The 17290-nt window shown below is 51.9% G+C and overlaps 2 protein-coding genes across 2 annotated transcripts; both read right to left on the reverse strand.

Moving 5' to 3' along the window:
• Window positions 1–1427: 1427 nt before the first annotated feature.
• On the reverse strand, window positions 1428–8816 carry Ctrc (chymotrypsin C). The gene is made up of 8 exons (XM_036179942.1): window positions 8685–8816; window positions 7590–7681; window positions 7409–7506; window positions 5897–6022; window positions 4701–4837; window positions 3436–3581; window positions 1944–2096; window positions 1428–1502 (listed from the first exon to the last, which is right to left on the reverse strand). Exons 1-8 carry the CDS (start codon window positions 8722–8724, stop codon window positions 1488–1490), a joined length of 807 nt encoding a protein of 268 aa, XP_036035835.1. The 5' UTR covers window positions 8725–8816; the 3' UTR covers window positions 1428–1487.
• Window positions 8817–14498: 5682 nt separating this feature from the next.
• Efhd2 (EF-hand domain family member D2) lies at window positions 14499–16877 on the reverse strand. Its single transcript, XM_036178509.1, has 3 exons — window positions 16680–16877; window positions 15620–15754; window positions 14499–14763 (listed from the first exon to the last, which is right to left on the reverse strand). The coding sequence occupies exons 1-3, from the start codon at window positions 16860–16862 to the stop codon at window positions 14632–14634; spliced, it is 450 nt and encodes a 149-aa protein (XP_036034402.1). The 5' UTR covers window positions 16863–16877; the 3' UTR covers window positions 14499–14631.
• Window positions 16878–17290: the final 413 nt, after the last annotated feature.

Below are 17290 nucleotides of genomic sequence, written 5' to 3' on the forward strand. Positions count from 1 at the left end.
CATTGCTGAGGAGAAATCTCGGGAAAGTGTTTCCTGAGAGCCAGCACACAGAAGCTGAGTTCCAGACATGGCCGAGGTTGTACCATGTCACATTGGCAGGCAAACTTGGTAGGGTGAGAATCACCCCCGTGGTGCTGGTTTTGAAGGTGTGAAGGGGTTATGGACAGCAGCTGAGGCTTGGTACCATGTGGCAGGGTTAGAGTCACTGAAGAGAGCCCAGGAGAATGCAGCCCAGTCACAGCAGAAGACCCCAGCATTTGGGAGATGCCAGTACCATGGGATGACCTCCAAGAACAGCAGCAGTGGAGTGGAGCCAGCCAGAGCCTAGAGGATGAGCTGTGTGTGTGCAGAGGGCGGAGCCAGAGTGACCCCAAACCCTTTGGCAGAAGATGGTGAGTGGGTCCCAGACATTGTGTACTGAGTTATTTACAGTTGAGGCTTGGCTTTGCTTTGATTTAATTGTGACTGTGCCCTGGTTCTTCCCTCTTGAAGTAAGAAGATATTTAATTGATTTTTGATTTTATAGGAGCCCACAGTTGAGAGACTGAACTTTAAAGAGATTCTAGGTTTTAAAAGAGACTTTGGCTTATTTAAATAGACTGAGTTTCAAAGTGTTTGAACTTGTATAGACTGTGGGACTTGTAAGGCTTGGACTATTTTACATTGTGATGTTCTTATTAATGTGTGCCCTTGGGGATGAACAAGAAAGGAAAGGTGTGGCTTAACAGTGATGTGTTTGTGTGTCAGGTTGACAAGTCGTGCTGGCTAGTTTTATGTCAATTTGACACAAGTTATAGTCATCAGAGAGGAGGGGGACTCAATTTGGAAAATGCCTCCGGGGGCTGGAGAGATGGCTCAGAGGTTAAGAGCGTCTGCTGCTCTTCCAGAGGTCCTGAGTTCAATTCCCAGCCACCACATGGTGGCTCACAACCACCTACAATGAGATCTGGTGCCCTCTTCTGGCCAGCAGGCATGCATGCAGGCAGAACACTCCATACATAATAAATAAAAACATCTTTAAAAAAGAAAGGAAGAAAGAAAGTCTCGAAAAACAAACCAAAAAAAAAAAAAAAAAAAAAAAGAAAAAAGAAAAAAGAAAAAGAAAGAAAATGCCTCCATAAGATAACAGCTGCTATTGAGACTTATGGACAGGAGGGAACCTGCTGGGCACTCATCCCTAGGAATTCATGGTTGTCTCTGAGATCCGTGCATCTTCCTGTGACCCGGCCTTTGAGGAGCTCCCTGTCTCCACCTGCAGCTGGAGGCCCTAGACTTGAATTCTGATCCCCTCAGCTACCTGCTTGCCTCCTGTTAACATGGTGACACCTGCCTTTAACATCTCTATGGCCTGGCCTAGGATGTATGTTTCCAGTGCGCAGAGATCCAGGAACTCCCGGAAGGCATAAATGAAGGTACCCAGACATTTTTGGAAGGCACTTTATTGCTGTTGGGAGATGGGCTGCAAGGCTCCTGGAACCGACTCTTCTTCACAGCTGTATTTTCTGGTGGAACAGAAGCCAGTTTGAGTGACTCTGGGACGTGCTACCTTCTGGGGCAGAACAAAGCCATGCAGGGTAGTAGGTTCCCAGCAGAGACATAGCCAGGCCTGGTCTCTGCTCAAAAGACTCTGGGTCTCCCAGCTTTTCAGAGCATAATGCATGTGAGCTTAGAGCACACCCTATACCTATTGGGGGCTTCCTGCCCAGGGTGCCTCTGTCCCCACACTCTTAAGCCTTTATATGACCACCCATGTGCCCCCTCTGCGATCATTCCTGACTCAAGGCTTACTCCAAGAGGGATTCAGCCAGGGTATATCAGAGGGAGAATGGAACCTGAACACGAGCTTAAGTGACCAGCGAATACATCCAGGAGGAGCCAGTGAAGAAGAGGCCACTTGAGGAAGTGGGCTCAGGGGCACAGGGAGGGGTGCAGGGCACACCTACCTCATTGATCCAGTCATTATAGGCAGACACGCGGGTGAAGACCACTGGCTTCTTGTATGTGTTGCAGCCTTTACCGGAGCCAAAGCTCACGATGCCATGCACCTGCCAGGAGCCGTCCTCTGCCTGGCAGTTCAGTGGGCCACCCGAATCTCCCTGCATCAAAGCAGCCAGCCTCAGCCCCAGCCCTCCCCCAGAGGCTGGCTTTGGCTGCTCTGGGGGAAGTGAGCTGGGCCCTTGGCCTCCATACCTATTATTTAGGCCTCAGGCTAGCTGTGGGGATAGTGACAGAGAAAGTGAAGGGACTATGCTGACCTCACCCTGTGAGGCCCTGAGGTGTCAGCTAGCTCTTAGTTTGCTATGATCTGGGACGATGCCAAAGGACTCTGCCTCGGTTTCCCTGACTGTTCAGGTCACTATGTGTAAGCTTCTGAGAGCTTCCCAGAGAGTCAAGGAGGCCGGGGACCCCAAAGAGGCCTAGGAAAGTAGGGGGGCTGGTGTGGGGAGAGGGTCGTGTGTTTCAGAATGGACAGTCCCCCATTGTCCCGGATGTTTTGTGGTCATACTCTGAGTCCCTGTCTCCCGGGACTGGTGCACCAGAACCTTCAGGAATGGAACATGAAGGAAGTCACTTCATGCTGCTAAGACCCATTTAGTCACACAGTGGCTCTGTGAAGTGGTTCCTATGGCCTCTTTTTTTGATGTGTGTATGTGCATGTATGTATGTATTTATGTGTGTGTGTGTGTGTGTGTGTGTGTGTGTGTGTGTGTGTGTGTATGCAGGTATGTGTGCCAGTGTGCATGCAAATGTATGTGCAGCCAGAAGACACACTTGCTCGTCATCTTCAAGTGTGCTTCTCTCTCGCCTGGAGCTGGCCAACTGGGCTGGACTCATTGGCCAATGAGACCCAGGACTTCTCTTGTCTCCACCTTCCTAGCCTGGGATTCAGAGGCACCACCATGCTCGGCATTTTTATAATATGAGTTCTGGGGATCTAATTTAGGTCTTTGTGCTTGTAAGGCAAGCACTACCAACTGAATTATTTCCCTAGCCCCATTTTTCTCATATATATATATATATGAATGTATTTTGTGGTTATGCATACATGTCACAGTGGAGAGCAGAGGACAACTGTGGGATTTGGCCCTCTTCTTCTCCCATGGGTTCTGAGGCTCAAACTTAGGTCACCTTAGGTCGCCTTTACCTTTTGAACAACCTCCCTCCTGCCACCCCCCCCCCCCTTTATAGAGCACTTCAGCAGCCCATGCAATTGCTGCCTCCATTGGGACTTGTACTTGAACTGCTGTCCAGCCCCCTGCCTCTCCCCATGCACTGGGGCTGAGCAGCGAGGGATGGGCTGAGTGACCGCTTTCTCCTAGGCTTGCAGGGTCCGTCAGGGCTTGGCTTCTTGGACGGGGTGCAGTTGATTTGCTCCATTCTACCCTGCTCTGCCCACCTCCCTGCTGCCCCCTGGTGTGGGGTCAGGACACTCACATTGCAGGCAGAGATGACTCCATCACCCCCAGCGCACACCATTGTCTTCTTGACCTTGATGAACCACCAGTCCAACTGGGAGCACGTATCGTGGCTCACTATGGGCTGCAGGCCTTGTTGGAGCACGTCGGCAATGGGACCACCAGCTGGGGAGAGAGCAGCCATGCCAGGGATTCAGCTGGTGCCCTCAGCCCAGCCATAGCGCTGGTCACCAGCCCGCAGGAGACTGGGAACTGGCAAAGGCAAGTTCTGGTGCGTGGAAGGCTCTGGGAACTGTGTGTGTGTGTGTGTGTGTGTGTGTGTGTGTGTGTGTGTGTGTGTGTGTGTGTGTGTGTTTGTGTGTGTGTGCCCTTCATCAGGATGGCCCAGATCTTTGGGTCACAGTCCCTTGGAGACTACGTATCCTTAGTTTGGTGTCCGACTTCCCTCCTCTTTCTGTTTCCCTGTGCTAGGGGTCAAACCCAGTGCCCTGAGTACGCTAGGCAAGCCGTCTGCCGCTGAGCTAGATCTCTTCTATTTTGAGACAGGGTCTCCCTGAATTACCTAGGCTGGTCTCGAACTCACTCTGAACTGAGCCAGGTTGACCTGTGATCCCTCTTCCTTAGCTGGGGATCTTGAGGGTTCAACGGTCTGCCACTTCCTTCCAGAACTTCATCTTAGCTACACACATCTGAAGGCTTTCTTCTTCCAGGATGTCCTTAAGAGCCAGCCTCTGCTTTCTCTAAGTCTTGCATAGTTTTAATGTTCATTTAACAGTCTAGTTCAGCTGACATTTGCTTGGGAACTGGTTTGCTGTGAGATCTAGACTCCTACCCCCCAAGAGGATGGTTTTAGTTAGTTGGTTAGTGTATTTCTTATTTTGATACAGGTTCTCATGTAGCCTAAGCTGGCCTCAAACTCCCTATGTAGTGCCCTTGAACTCCTGACTCTCCAGCCTCCACCTTCCAAGTTCTGGATCACAGGAGTGCATGACCAGGCCTGCCTTTTGTTTTCGGTTTATTTATGTGACTGGGGCAATGAGCCAATTCCTGTTCTAAATACCTGATGAGTTCTAGCCTATTGAACCCTTGTGTCACCCACCACATTTACTTGTGACATGCTTGTCACATGGTCTGGCCTGAGTAAATCAATAGTAACTGCTATTATAACAAAGGTTTAAAATCTATGACGAGATCAGGCAGGAGGGAGGTGGGAGAAACATTCTAATCTTGAGTGGCACCTCCTCCAGGAAGCCTCGGGGATGTCCCGCTGCAGGCTGTACTCACTCCAGAGGCGACCCCAACCAGTGACGTAGCAGGGGTAGTCCTGAGGCAGCAGGGCACCCTCCTCTGGGATACAGCCCACTTTGATGGTGTCACTCAGTTCCACAGGCTCAGCCAGCTTGATGATAGCAATGTCATTCCTGAAATGCAAAGTAGAGGTTTGGCAAATGTGTAGAAGGTGGTGCTGGGTGTCAAGCCTTGGTGGCCAGGGACTCCCCCGTAAACACCTAGTAGCATTTTATTAGTAGTGGACACTCTGGAAGACAAACGACTCTGTGTGTGTATGTGTGTCTGTCTATCTGTCTGTCTGCTCCCATGCATGTGTGGGGGATGTCAGGTGGCCTGCTCTCTTGCTCTCCACCTTATTCCCCGGAGACTGTCTCTCACCAGTGAGAGCGGCAGCCAGCAAGCCCCGGAGAGCCCCATGTCTCCACCTCCCAGAGCCCCGAGGTTAGAGGTTCTCCCAGCCACACGCAGCTTCTCATGTGGGTGCTGGGGATCTGAACACAGGTCCTCAGGCTCGCATATAGTGCTGTCTAACTTTACATCAATTTGACACAAGTTAGGGTCATCTGGGAAGGGATCTTGATGGAGAAAAAAAACCGCTTTTCATAGGATTAGCCTGTAGGCAAGTCTGTAGGGCATTTCTGGATTGATGATTGACGTGGAAGGGCCCAGCTCACCGTGGGTGGTGTCATCCCTAGGTTGGTGGCCCTGGATGATGACAGCAGGCTAAAAGCCGGGCTTTTAATCCTAGCTCTCAGGAGGCAGAGGCAGGCGGATTTCTGTGAGTTCAAGACCAGCCTGGTCTACATAGCAAGTTCCAGGACAGCCGGGGCTACACAGAGAAACCCTGTCTTGATTCCTGCCCTGCTTGAGCTCTTGCTCCAGCTTCCTTCAGAGACGGACTGTTTCCTGGAAGTATAAAACAAGCCCTTTCCTTCCCAGTTTGCTTTTCTGTCACGGTATTTATCAGAGCAACAGAAACCTGGGCTAAGACACACAGCAAGCGCTCTTAGCCATGCAGCCACCTTTCCGGCCCTAAGTGACCCTCCTAATGGGTGCACCTGTCCTTTTCCATGTGGTTTCTTCCTCGAATGCCAGTTCATGACAGCTTAACAGAGTGGAAATGTTCAGAACCACTGTAGGTTATGACCCTCAGGAAAGTGCGCTGTAGCTGCCGCAGGGCTGGCACTCACCACACGAAGAGGGAGTTCCACTTCTCATGGACGTAGATGGTGTCCACCTCTGAGTACAGGGAACCTTCCTCATCCTCCACCGTCAAATTGTACTTCCCCAGGGCCACGCGGTAGGTTAAGTCTTTGCTATAAGGGGGAAAGAGATGTCTAGTGGCTTCTGGAAGGACCAACTGGAAACTGAGGGCATTGGTGACCTGGTCCTCTCGCTACAGTAGGGCTTTGTGGGGAAGGGAGTGTGTCTGTCCCTATTGACCCTGTGCAAAATGGGAGAAAGGGCCTACGGCTTAGAGCCAGGGACTCGGGTCAAGTATGACCTTGCCGCCCTAGACTGGCAGGCTAGAAGTCAAGCTGCTATTGCCTCTGGCTTCCACATGGCACTAGCCACCTGAGTGACCCCTGCTTGGCTCTGTCCCCCCTACGACAAGATCCTCCTGCCCTAGGATAGCAGGCAAGCGCCACCATACCTGGCTTCCCCTGACTGTTCAGCACCTCCTAAAACAGGTGCTAACTGTACCCTGAAGTCCTTCCCACAACCCCCCTCCCTCCAGTCACACTGTAGCCTTGTGTATACACCCCAACCCTTACACTCTGCTCCCAGTAGGAGGCTGCCCCAGTGCTTCCCTAGCATCCAAGAACTGCCTCCTCCTTCTCGCTGGCTGTTCCTGTAATCCCACACATCACCCACGTCCTCTCTCCCTCCCTCCCTGCTTTTCGGGGCTTTGCCCTTTTCAGAGCGATCTCCCAGGCCCGTCTTTCTTTCCTTCTCTCTTTTTTCCCTCCTTCCTTCCCTCTTTCCCTCACTCCCCACCCCATTTCCTTCTTTCTTCTTTTTAGCCCAGGCTGGCCTCAAATGCAAGGCTATCCCAGCCTTCAACCTCGGCTCTTCCTGCCTCCACCTCTCACCTGATGGGATGGCAGGTACTATCCATCACACCTGTTTTCATGTGGCCCGGGGAGTCAACCTACAGCTTTGCGCATGCTAAGGAGGAACTCTGCCAACTAAGCTCCAGCCCCGGCTGCCTTATTTTACTGTTTTGACTCCCTCCCTCCCTCCTTCCCCCCTCCCTCCCTCCCCCCCCCCCCCCCCCGGTTCTGGGCTATCTTCTTTGAAGTTGAGCCAGACCCACCTTGTGCCCTTCCCTTCTCTCAGCCTCATTTTTGTTTGATAAGTTACATGTTCACTTGTTCGTCTATTGCTCTACCTTCCGCTAGAATAATGGAATAGAACGTTCCACCAAAACAGCCCCAGAGGATGGGTTGAGGATTTAGCTCAGTGATAGAGAGTGCTTGCCTAGCAAGCGTAAGACCCTGAGTTCGAGACTCAGCTTAAAAAAAAAAAAAAGAAAAAAGAGGATGGCCTTTGTCTTCTCTGCTGTTTCCTGGCACATAGTAGGTGCACAGAGAAATGTTTTCAACTGGTTAAATGAACAACTGAGTTGGAAGGAGATTAGCTAACAGGGCCCAGTGCCTGGAGCATTAGATGCTCAGGTCTCCGGTGTCAGCCTCACTCACTTGATGCAGTGGGCAGCGGTCAGGACGTGGCTCTTGGTGATCAGAGTACCGCCACAGGTGTGCCTCCACGTGTCATCCTTGAGGTACTGGAGAGAGATCTGCAAAAGGGCCACGTGTCAGCCCTCCAGGGATCCCCAGCCTTGTCCCTCCAACCTCTGCCTCTGCCTCATCAAGTGCTTACCTGCCAGGGCCAGCTGTGGGGGACGGCATCTTCTCCCCCTACCACTCTGGTTGACAGGTTGGGTGGGAAAGTGGGATCCCCACAGCTGGAGGCTGGGGAGAGAGGGGAGTGCAGATGAGTAGGTTGTCCCCACCCCAAGGGCAGGTGAGAAGCTCAGGCTAGCTCTGTGGGCCTCGGCTCCACACCCCCCCCCCTGCTGTGGTGTGTGTGTGTATGTGTGTGTGTGTGTGTGTGTGTGTGTGTGTGTGTGTGTGTGTGTGTGTGATATGGGAGGAACAGAACTAATCTAAGAGTCTCCTGAGAACTAAGCCACATGGCACATTAAAAAGCCACACAGTAGGAGGGGCACTTCTTATAGGGAAAAGAACAGGCAGGTGACTGGCACTCACGAAGGACTAAGGATGCCTTTTGTGGGTCACGGTACAGTGTGTGTATGGGGGAGCATTCAGTGTGGACTACACAGAGTGCCACACTGCCATGTCTAGGAAGTCGCATGACATGGTTAAGAGTGTGTGCTCTGAGGTGAGGCAGATGGGCTGGCATTCTGGCTGTGAGCCAGCATATGATCCTGAGGCAGGGTACTGAGCATCCCTGGACCCACTCTGTGTTCCCACTGTTGAATGGAGATATGGACAAGCCTAATACTTGCATATGGTCCAGTTTGCTCCTGCATCTAGAGAACCTGGCTCCACTCCTGATCAAGTGCTCTCCCTTACCCATACCAACCCAAATCCTAGTGAACCCTTCAGTTTGAAATCTGGGAGAATGCCACCAAAACAGGAGAGCAAAAGAGCCCTCGAGAGGAAGACACAGCTGGGAAAGGCGGGCCCGGGGGCTCCCCGGAGTGAGCGCCGGGTGCAACACCTACAGTGGGCCTTGCTCAGGGCCTCCTGTCGAGCCTCACACCTTAGGGGGTGCTCTTCACCCCTTCTCCAGGACCTACTAGTTTGGAAGTGCCTTAACTGTCACACAGCTGCTCAGTAGCTGAACCCATACAGGAGCCCAAAGTGCCTTTCTTGGAGAGCAGAGGACACCCCAAGGCCAGCTTGATCATATAGCCTGCTGGATGCAGCTTGTCCCCACTCTCAAGCTTACCGCAGGCCAGGATGGCAGCGAGGACTGTAATTCCCAACATGGTCAGGTGCTCAGGACTGGCTGGTGTGGAGGCAGGCTGAGCATTTATAGGGACGAGGTGGGCGGTGTGAGGTCACAAGGGTCAAAGCTGAGCTCAGTCTGGGGACAAACCTGTTCTGACAAGGCCTTTTCCTGACCTTGGTAATTACTGTTTAATTTGGGCAGAAGATGTGGTTGGCTAGAAGTATAGGGTTTCCAAGACTGAGTGAATTCACAGGGCCTCTGTCTTCCATCAGAATACTGATCTAAACTTCAGGGCTGTTTGCCTTTGTAGATGACTGGAACTCAATTTGTATGTTTTTCTGCAGATTTTATTTTATTATTATTATTATTATTATTATTATTTTAAATGTAAAGATGATTTTATGTGAATGCTTGTCTACATGTATATCTGTACATCATGTGTGTGCCTGGTGCCAGAGGAAACCAGAAGAGGACATCAAATCTCCTGGAACTGGAATTACAGATGGCTGTGAGCTGCTCTGTAGGTGCTGGGAACCAAACTTGGGTCCTCTGCAAAGCAGCCAATGCATTTAGCCACTGAGGCATCTCTCTGGCTCCACTTCCTGTTGATTTTCAAGAGATGGAAAGCATTCCCTTGGGCCTCTCAAGGGCTTTGGCACCGCCCTTGGACGTCTTTAGCATGCCTACGAGCAACCATTTCTCAAGAGCAGCTGGTGGGGTGGGCAGGAATCACTTTGGCATTCTGGTCCCTGGCTCTGGTGCCCGGAGTGGCTGGGCAGAGGATGCTATTAGCCTTGGGCCACACTAGGACACTGGGTGGGCTAACTTATTTTCTACTCATGATAATAAAGACTGCAAAAGCTGTCATAGGGAGCTGGTGGATTTCCTGTGACTGTGGGATAGGGTTTGACACTGTACTGACTTGCCTGTTTATCCATGTGCTCTGTCTCTCTGTCTCTGTCTGTCTCTGTCTCTGTCTGTCTCTCTGTCTCTGTCTGTCTCTGTCTCTGTCTCTCTTTGTCTCTCTGTCTCTCTGTCTCTGTCTCTCTCTCTGTCTCTGTCTCTCTCTCTCTCTCTCTCTCTCTCTATATATATATATATATATATATATATTCATAAAATGGATTCATTCATCACTCCCCCAAGATTCACTAAGCACCCGCTATGTGTATGCCCTGTGTGCAGGAGGGACCTTCCTGTCAGCTAGGGTGATATGCTGCTCCCTGGAGAAGAGAAGCCTGGCTGGAGCTCTGAAGGAGATGAGATCCATCCTAGCCGGGAGCTTGATGGGATGCAGGTAAGGTTTCTTCTCTGCTCATCCCTGTCCAGAATGAACTGGAGACCTAGAGGTGATGAGAGTGTCACAACCCTCCACTCTTGTGACATTTCTATTTCCCTGGTTTCCATGGCCTGCAGTGTGTGTGGCTCTCAGGACCTAGGAGCTCAGGGCCAGAGGCTGGAATGGAAAAGTAACCACTAAAGATGTGTGGGCATGCTAGGATGTGGCCTCTAGAGAAGGTTGTGGGGGAGGAGGCAGAGAGAGAGCCTGAGAAAGGGGCAGGTGCTGGTGACAGGGGCCTGGATTGTCTGCCTCCTTCAAGATCTGGTGGCAGCTGTTGCCTCTTGAATGAGGTTCACTAAGTGGGGGAGGCTGGAGGACTGGTGAGGTTTCATCTCAAATACCACAGGGAAGGGAGGGAGTTTGGGGGTTCACTGAACATCTTCAGGTCAGTGAGGTAGAGTGGTAAATTCAGTGGGGGTCTTGGGTGTGGTGGTGTACACTTTTAATCCCAGCACTCAGGAGACTGAAGCAGGTAGATCTCAGAGTCTGGACCAGCCTGGTCTACACAGAGATTTTCCAGGCCATCTGGGGCTACATAGTGAGACCTTGTGAATAATAATAATAAAAATAATAATAATAAAAAAAAATAAATCTGAGTCCAGTGGAGTATCTGGGAAAGCAATAGAGATCTGAATGGCTTGGATCTGGTGAAGAGTTTTAGTGAGAAGATGGGGTTTGGGGAAGTTTTTCATTTGTTTGGATTAAAAACAAACTTTAAATTACATGTAATTATTTACATGTGCACACACACATGCCATGGTGTACATGTGGAGGTCAGAGGACCACTGGCTGGAGTTGGTTCTCTCCTTCTACCACATGGGGCCATGGCGCCCGGGCTGGCTTTACACTCCCGATTCTCCCCAAGGCTGGCATCACAGGCAGGTGCCAATGCACCCTGTCCTGGGGATGGTTTCTGGTGCAGTTTCTTGTGGGAACTGCGTCACTTGAGGCCTCCTCGCCTCTCAGCTGGCTTTCTCTACAGGGCTGTGCAGTGGGCGGGCGGGGTCTTGGCAGGCTAAGACTCAGGTCCCCAGAGCTGAGGCTCTGGCACCCGAGAGTCAGCCCACACTCATCGCCAGGACAGTTGCAGCCTGAATGGAAGCTGCTCCCTTTCCAGCTCCTTGCCCCACCCCTGGGTTTGTCCCACTAGCACAGCCGATCTCAACCTGTGGGGTCGCGACCTTTGGGGGTCAAATGACCCTTTCACAAGGGATCGCCTATCAGATTCCCTGTATATCAGATATTTACATTACGATTCATAACAGTAATAAATTACAGTTATGAAGTAGCAATGAAATAATTTTATGGTTGGGGGGGTCACCACATGAGGAACTGTATTAAGGGGTCGCAGCATTAGGAAGGTTGAGAACCATCACTCCAGCAAGTTAGGGAATCCCTAGTACAAGATGTGTAGAGGACAAGAGCTCACAGATAAGCACTAGAAAACCCAGAATTGTTCAACAAGGCTTTCTTCTTCAAGGGAAGAACTGACACCCGTTTTCCATCAGGAGGCTGTGAGTGATTGTGTTGATACCTGGCAATCTTTGGTATTCTGTAAAGCCACCCCTTATCACATCGAACCCCCCAGACTGACTCCTGAACACGGTTTCTCAGTCAACAGAACCCATCCTTATGGGTTATTACAAACCCCTCCTCCCCAGGCCCTTATCCTGAACACTGTTGCTCAGTCAGGAGAAAAGGTCACAGGAACTTTGCTAGAGATGTGCTTTGCAAAGGAGTTTGTTTCAATACAGCCATGCCTAAAGCTTCATCGTGGTAATTGCCACATGGAAACTTTCCCTCCAAGTTTCACAGCGTATAAATACGTGAAAAATAAATCCCTTGGCATCACACTCCAGAAGTTTTGACCCAGAACCGCCTCAGTTGCACTGACCCAAGTTTCATTCTCACTGGGATTGTTTCCCGGCTGGTTTTGACGCTTGCAGGGGTCCCCACAAAGGGTTACTGAAAGGAGATGCCTAGCTTCAAATGTTATTACTGGTGGTGGTATGTAAGCCAGTAGCTAGCATGTGTGGAGTGGTGTACCCCAGGATATATATACCCCCAGATCCTTGCCTTCCCAGACAGGACTGTGAGAAAGGAGCAAGGGGCCACATGATGCTGCAGTTCCACTCATGGCCACACGAGGGCAGACGCACCTAGACAAATCAGAAACTTCACCCACGCTGCTTCGGCTGTTTAACCACAAATCTGGAAAGATCTGGAGACCCCAGTCCACCCACACGTGGAGACCGGGATAACATGGGCACCGCACAGACATCTGCTGGTGCCAACATTGCAGCCACTCCCCGACTCCAGGGACAATGAGGATGGTGGGTATCTGGACCATGGGGCGTTCATCGATTCTGAAACTTTGTAGCATTTTGTTATAGTTTTTTTAGATTGGCCAACCGGCTTGAACACTCCCTCCTCTCTGGAAGGCTGGGGTGACGGACAGGTATGCATCACATCTGTTCTGGGCATCATTTTGGGGTCTGGTGGCACAGTCCTACCTCTGTGAAATCTCAAGGCTGGTGGCCCTATGACGAGAGCACAGGCTGTGGGCTACCCACCCTGGGCAGAATCCTACCGCCCCAATTGGTCTGTGTGCCTGGCGGCCTTCAGGCTTCCCTATTCTTTTTTTTTTTTTAAGATTTATTTATTTGCCGGGTGGTGGTGGCACATGCCTTTAATCCCAGCACTTGGGAGGCAGAGCCGGGTGGATCTCTGTGCGTTCGAGGACAGCCTGGCTACCAAGTGAGTTCCAGGAAAGGTGCAAAGCTACACAGAGAAACCCTGTCTCGGAAAAAAAAAAAAAAAAAAAAAAAAAAAAAAGATTTATTTATTTATTTAATGTATATGAGTGCTTTATCTGCATGTACATCTTTATGTCAGAAGAGGGCACCAGATCTCATTACAAGTGGTTGTGAGCCACCATGTGGTTGCTGGGAATTGAACTCAGGACCTCTGGAAGAGCAGCCAATGCTCTTAACAGCTGAGTCATCCTATTCTTACCTTTAAAAGGGGATTAAAAGTCAGCGCCCCTTCAGTGAGTTCCTTAAAGGAGGAAATAAGTTTAACATACAAAGTGCTTAGACCACTGGTGTTTTAAAGGCGCTAAGGGACCAACCTCTCCATCAGGAGTGCTCTCCTCCCCGGCTCCTGGTCCCCTTCCCCACCCTCTTCAGTTAGCCGTCAAAAACCACACACACATAAGAATATAGAATTTTATCTCACTTTAGTTAAAAAAAATAATTGTACCACTGAATGAAGAAGTAGCTGTTTTCTTTTTTTTGAGGGGGAGGAGGTGGTGAGGGGGGGACCAAAAATAAAATGCAGAAAGCCAAAAGTAAAGGGAATTTATATTCATCTGTATAAACATATCCACTAAGGCAAACGCAAGCCGGGGCCACAGCTGCTGGGCTGGGTCCCTCCGATTCTCATGGGTTCTAAGACCGAAAAAATAAAACCTTTGCAAGTCCCACGGGGGGACCTGGGGACTCTTGGGGCATTGTAGTAAAATAAAGAGTTTTGAAAGCGGTGACACACTGAACGCTGCATAACAGTGGCCTCCGTGGCCATTCACTTAGACTGGGTGACGTCACAGTTTCACAACACAGCAACAGATACACACACACACACACACACACACACACACACACACACACACACGAGCAAGCACATGGGCGCTATGGAGGTACGCACGGGTTTCACTATGGCCTGCCTGGTGATGGGTGGGTTTGGGGAACCCCCATGCGTTCTAGGTGTGGGCAGGACAGGCAGGTGCTCTCACTGGTGACAAGCCCAGGGAAGGATAGTGTGAAGGGGTGCCAGCCCCATGTCCTATTGCCGGCACACACACACACACACACATACACACATCAGGCACTCCCCGGGGAACCAAGGCAGAGCGCTGAGGGCCTCCCTAGGAAGGCCGATCCCTGGGCAGCCCACCCTCCTCTCCACAGCCCCTTGGGACCCTCAGCTTGTTCTAGCAGTCAGGTGTCAGAAAGCGACACACCTGGCCCTCCCCACGGAGCCCTATCACTCACGTCCCCAAGGCATGCCTAGCAGAGTGTAGCCTGTGAGGTAGATTCAGTGGCCTTCACCCTGCCTGGCTGGGCCCCATTTATAGCAAGCTAGGGCCTCTTCTCCAAAACAGGAGCCCTCCACACCCAGCGCAGAAGGGGCTGATCTGTAAGGAGGGGACTCTTCTCTCTCTGCTGGTCCCTATCTAGGAAGGGGGCCATCAGGCCCAGGGCAGGGCGGCCTAAGGTTAAGGGTAGGTGGGCGGGCAAAGCAACTGGTACACAAGGCAGGGGCGTGAATGGGCTGGAGCTGGGCTGGAGCAGGCAGCAGGATGGTCAGAGAGAGGATGCTGGTGGGTGGTGTCACAGCCTCAGGAAGAGCAGGAGGGAGCAGGGACTGGCCAGGCCACTGGGGAGACTCCTGAATGAGATCCGTTCACAGACAGTTTAGAGTTTAGTAGTGGTCCTGGCCCCCACAGACCAGGACTCAGGCTTGTCTCCCATAGGTCTCCTGTACCCACCCATGTCCCCAGACTGCTCTCCGGGCAGGGCCAGGTCTGGGCCTTAGCCCTGGCTACTTGAAGGTGGACTGTAGCTCCTTAAAGGCCGCCTTCCGCTGCTTCACCTCCTCAGCCTGCTTCTTCCTTTCCTCTTGCTCAGCTTTGATCTCCTCTTCAAAGCGGCTGGACACGTTGATGGCCTGGACCTGGAAGTGAGGGGGACAGGTCAGAGATGCGGCCTCCATAGTTATTACCCCTGGGAGCTGCTCACCTTCTGGCCCATGCTCGCCAACAGTGGCCCTTGTGAGTCCTCTATGCCTCTATCTCTCTCCATATAGAACCTGGCACACAGTAGCCAAACGCAGGGGCTCGTCAGGAAAGATTAAAATAATGCACTGGATAGAGCCCAGCTGGTAAAGTGCTCGCCTAGCATGGTTTAAGCTGTACTTCAAAAAAATGGGGTATGGCGCTCAGCACCTGTGATCCTAGCTCAGGAGAGACAGAGGCAGGAAGACCAGAAGATTGAGGCCAGCCTGGGCTATATGAGACCATACCTCTCAGAAACAGAGAAAGAGAGAGGGGAGTGAGAGACAAAGAGACAGAGAGACACAGAGAATATTCACGGGTAGAAGCAGCACAGGGCACTGCAGGCAGGGATGATGCCCTTGATGACCTGTCCTGAGGCAAGGCGCACAGGTCCGCTAAAGAACCCTGGTATCGCTATCAAAGGTTGGAAGAGAGAGAGAGGAGGCGCGGGGCAGCCTTGGAAAGGAGAGGTCTGTTTGGAAAAGAGGAATAAGGAACTGTGGGGGCCTGGGTAGGCAGGACTCAGGAGCCATTGGACCAAATGTGTCCCCCTCCATCTATGCATGTGCTGAAAGGGTCGGGCTGACAGGGCAGGGTCTCTAGGAGCAGTGCTGGCTGTCTCCCTCTTTTAAGATCCCCACAGCCCTGCACCCCACAGGGTCAGCTTCTCCTCTGCAGCCTCAACAGGGACAGGGAGGGACCTCAGTCTAAACGGTGCCATCACACAGCTGGACCACACAGTCCTTGGTTCCTCACCTTGGCCTCGAAGAAGTTCTTGGCACCCTTAACACCCTCTGTGGAGACATCGATCTCAGAGAGGCGGGCCAGGACGTGCAGGCCACTGTCTTCCTGCAACTCTCCTGCTGCTGCCTTGCGGAAGATCAGAAGGAACTGTGGAGGGAAGACAGAGGTCAGCAAGGCACACCTGGAACAAAGTCCCTGGACACACCCAAGTCTCGGCTCAGATCTCTGTAGAAAGGCTGTGTGCTCACCTGCAGGACCTGGAGCTAGAGCTGGGCTTCGGCCCCTATCTTCCTGGTGTGCCCTGCCAGGACCTTGGGCTAAGGACCACACCCAGCTCCCACCCACAGCTTCAGCCTGCCTCTCTTTGCCACCCACTGTTCCCCCCACCCCCAAATCTGTGCTGTATCACTTTTCACAAAGCCCCGAGGGACCTCGCTCCCATTCTATAGTATGAAGATGGTTCGGAGACATAGGAAGGATGGGAATGGATGCTCTCTGACCCCAAGCCATTCCTGTGGACTACTTTGAATTCTTCCCTGGCCTCTTGCCACCTCCCACACTCCAAGAAGCTCTTGACACCTCCCCCCCCCATCTCTCCTGTCAGCTCTCTTAGGGCCAGGACTCCCTGAGCATCTACCTCCCCACACAGGCAACCCTATGCTGTTTAGGGCCCAGGGCCACAGCCATCATGCTCTGAGCCTCCATCCAGCCCTCCTGCCAGTCCCTAAACAGGCGGGTCCACGCTTCTGCCTCAGAGTGTGAGGCTACCTCGCACCACACCTGGTCCCCTTGGCAGTACACATCACCCCCTTTCTTCTCAACCAAGCACTGCATATATCCTCTTTTAGGTGCCTCCCGGATCCTTGGAGCACACAGCCTTTCCCACAACTCAGCCGGGCATACAGAAATCATTAAAAATAGCTGGTTGTGGTGGCTTACACCTAGAACCCCAGAACTTGGGAGGCTGAGACAGGATGACACCTGCCAAGAATGCCTTGCCAGCCTCACAAATAACAAAAGCTACCCAGTGCTCAGGTGTGGCAGGCTGGGAAGCAGCCTGGGGATACCTCACCTCCCGGAAGCTGAGTTTGCTGTCAAAATCCTCATCAACCTCGTTGATCATGCTCTTCAGGCCCAGGTGAGTCTGGGGGGCCCCCAGTTTCTCCATCATGAGTTTCAGTTCCATCAGGTCGATGAAGCCATCCCTGCCGGCATCATACCTGAGGATGCAGAGAGGCTTAAGGATGTGCCTCATGTCTGACTGTGCAGCGAGGGATACAGGAAGTGGTCAATGTCTTCCTATCATAGCTGGAAGGGACCTCACCACACGGTCGGGCAGCATCCTGTATTCTTAACAATGCGAATTCTCACACAAACCCATGGCTTGAGGGAGGAAGCCACGGCCTCCTGTACTGAGTGTGCTGTGAACAAAACTCACACCATGCCTGTGGATTCAGCTATTTGGTGTAGGCACCTCTACAGGCACTTGAGGGGTGTCTTGGTCTTACCCTGGCCAGATCTGTGGCTCCGGTTAGATGGTAGGCCCTTGTGAGCTGGGACTGGACACTCTCCACAGTGGGGGCTGCCCTGTGCACGGTGGGAGGTTCACAGAAGCCGCCCTCCCGGGCTGTGACAGTCAGATGTCTCCCAAACACTGCCAACTGTCTCCTGTGCAAGTGTTGT

This window comes from Onychomys torridus, chromosome 2 (assembly GCF_903995425.1).
Source record: "Onychomys torridus chromosome 2, mOncTor1.1, whole genome shotgun sequence".
In the NCBI taxonomy this organism is placed as follows: Eukaryota; Metazoa; Chordata; class Mammalia; order Rodentia; family Cricetidae; genus Onychomys; species Onychomys torridus.

Coding starts and splice junctions, on each gene's coding strand:
- Ctrc (XM_036179942.1), bottom strand. CDS start 8,724: ATGTTGGGAATTACAGTCCTCGCTGCCATCCTGGCCTGCG. Junction 6,023..7,408: donor ACCGCTGCCCACTGCATCAA/GTGAGTGAGGCT, acceptor TCCCCCTTATAG/CAAAGACTTAACCTACCGCG. Junction 2,097..3,435: donor GAGTCATCTCTGCCTGCAAT/GTGAGTGTCCTG, acceptor GCTTTGATGCAG/GGAGATTCGGGTGGCCCACT.
- Efhd2 (XM_036178509.1), bottom strand. CDS start 16,862: ATGAGGCACATCCTTAAGCCTCTCTGCATCCTCAGGTATGATGCCGGC. Junction 15,755..16,679: donor GCAAACTCAGCTTCCGGGAG/GTGAGGTATCCC, acceptor TTCCCTCCACAG/TTCCTTCTGATCTTCCGCAA. Junction 14,764..15,619: donor AGAACTTCTTCGAGGCCAAG/GTGAGGAACCAA, acceptor CCTCACTTCCAG/GTCCAGGCCATCAACGTGTC.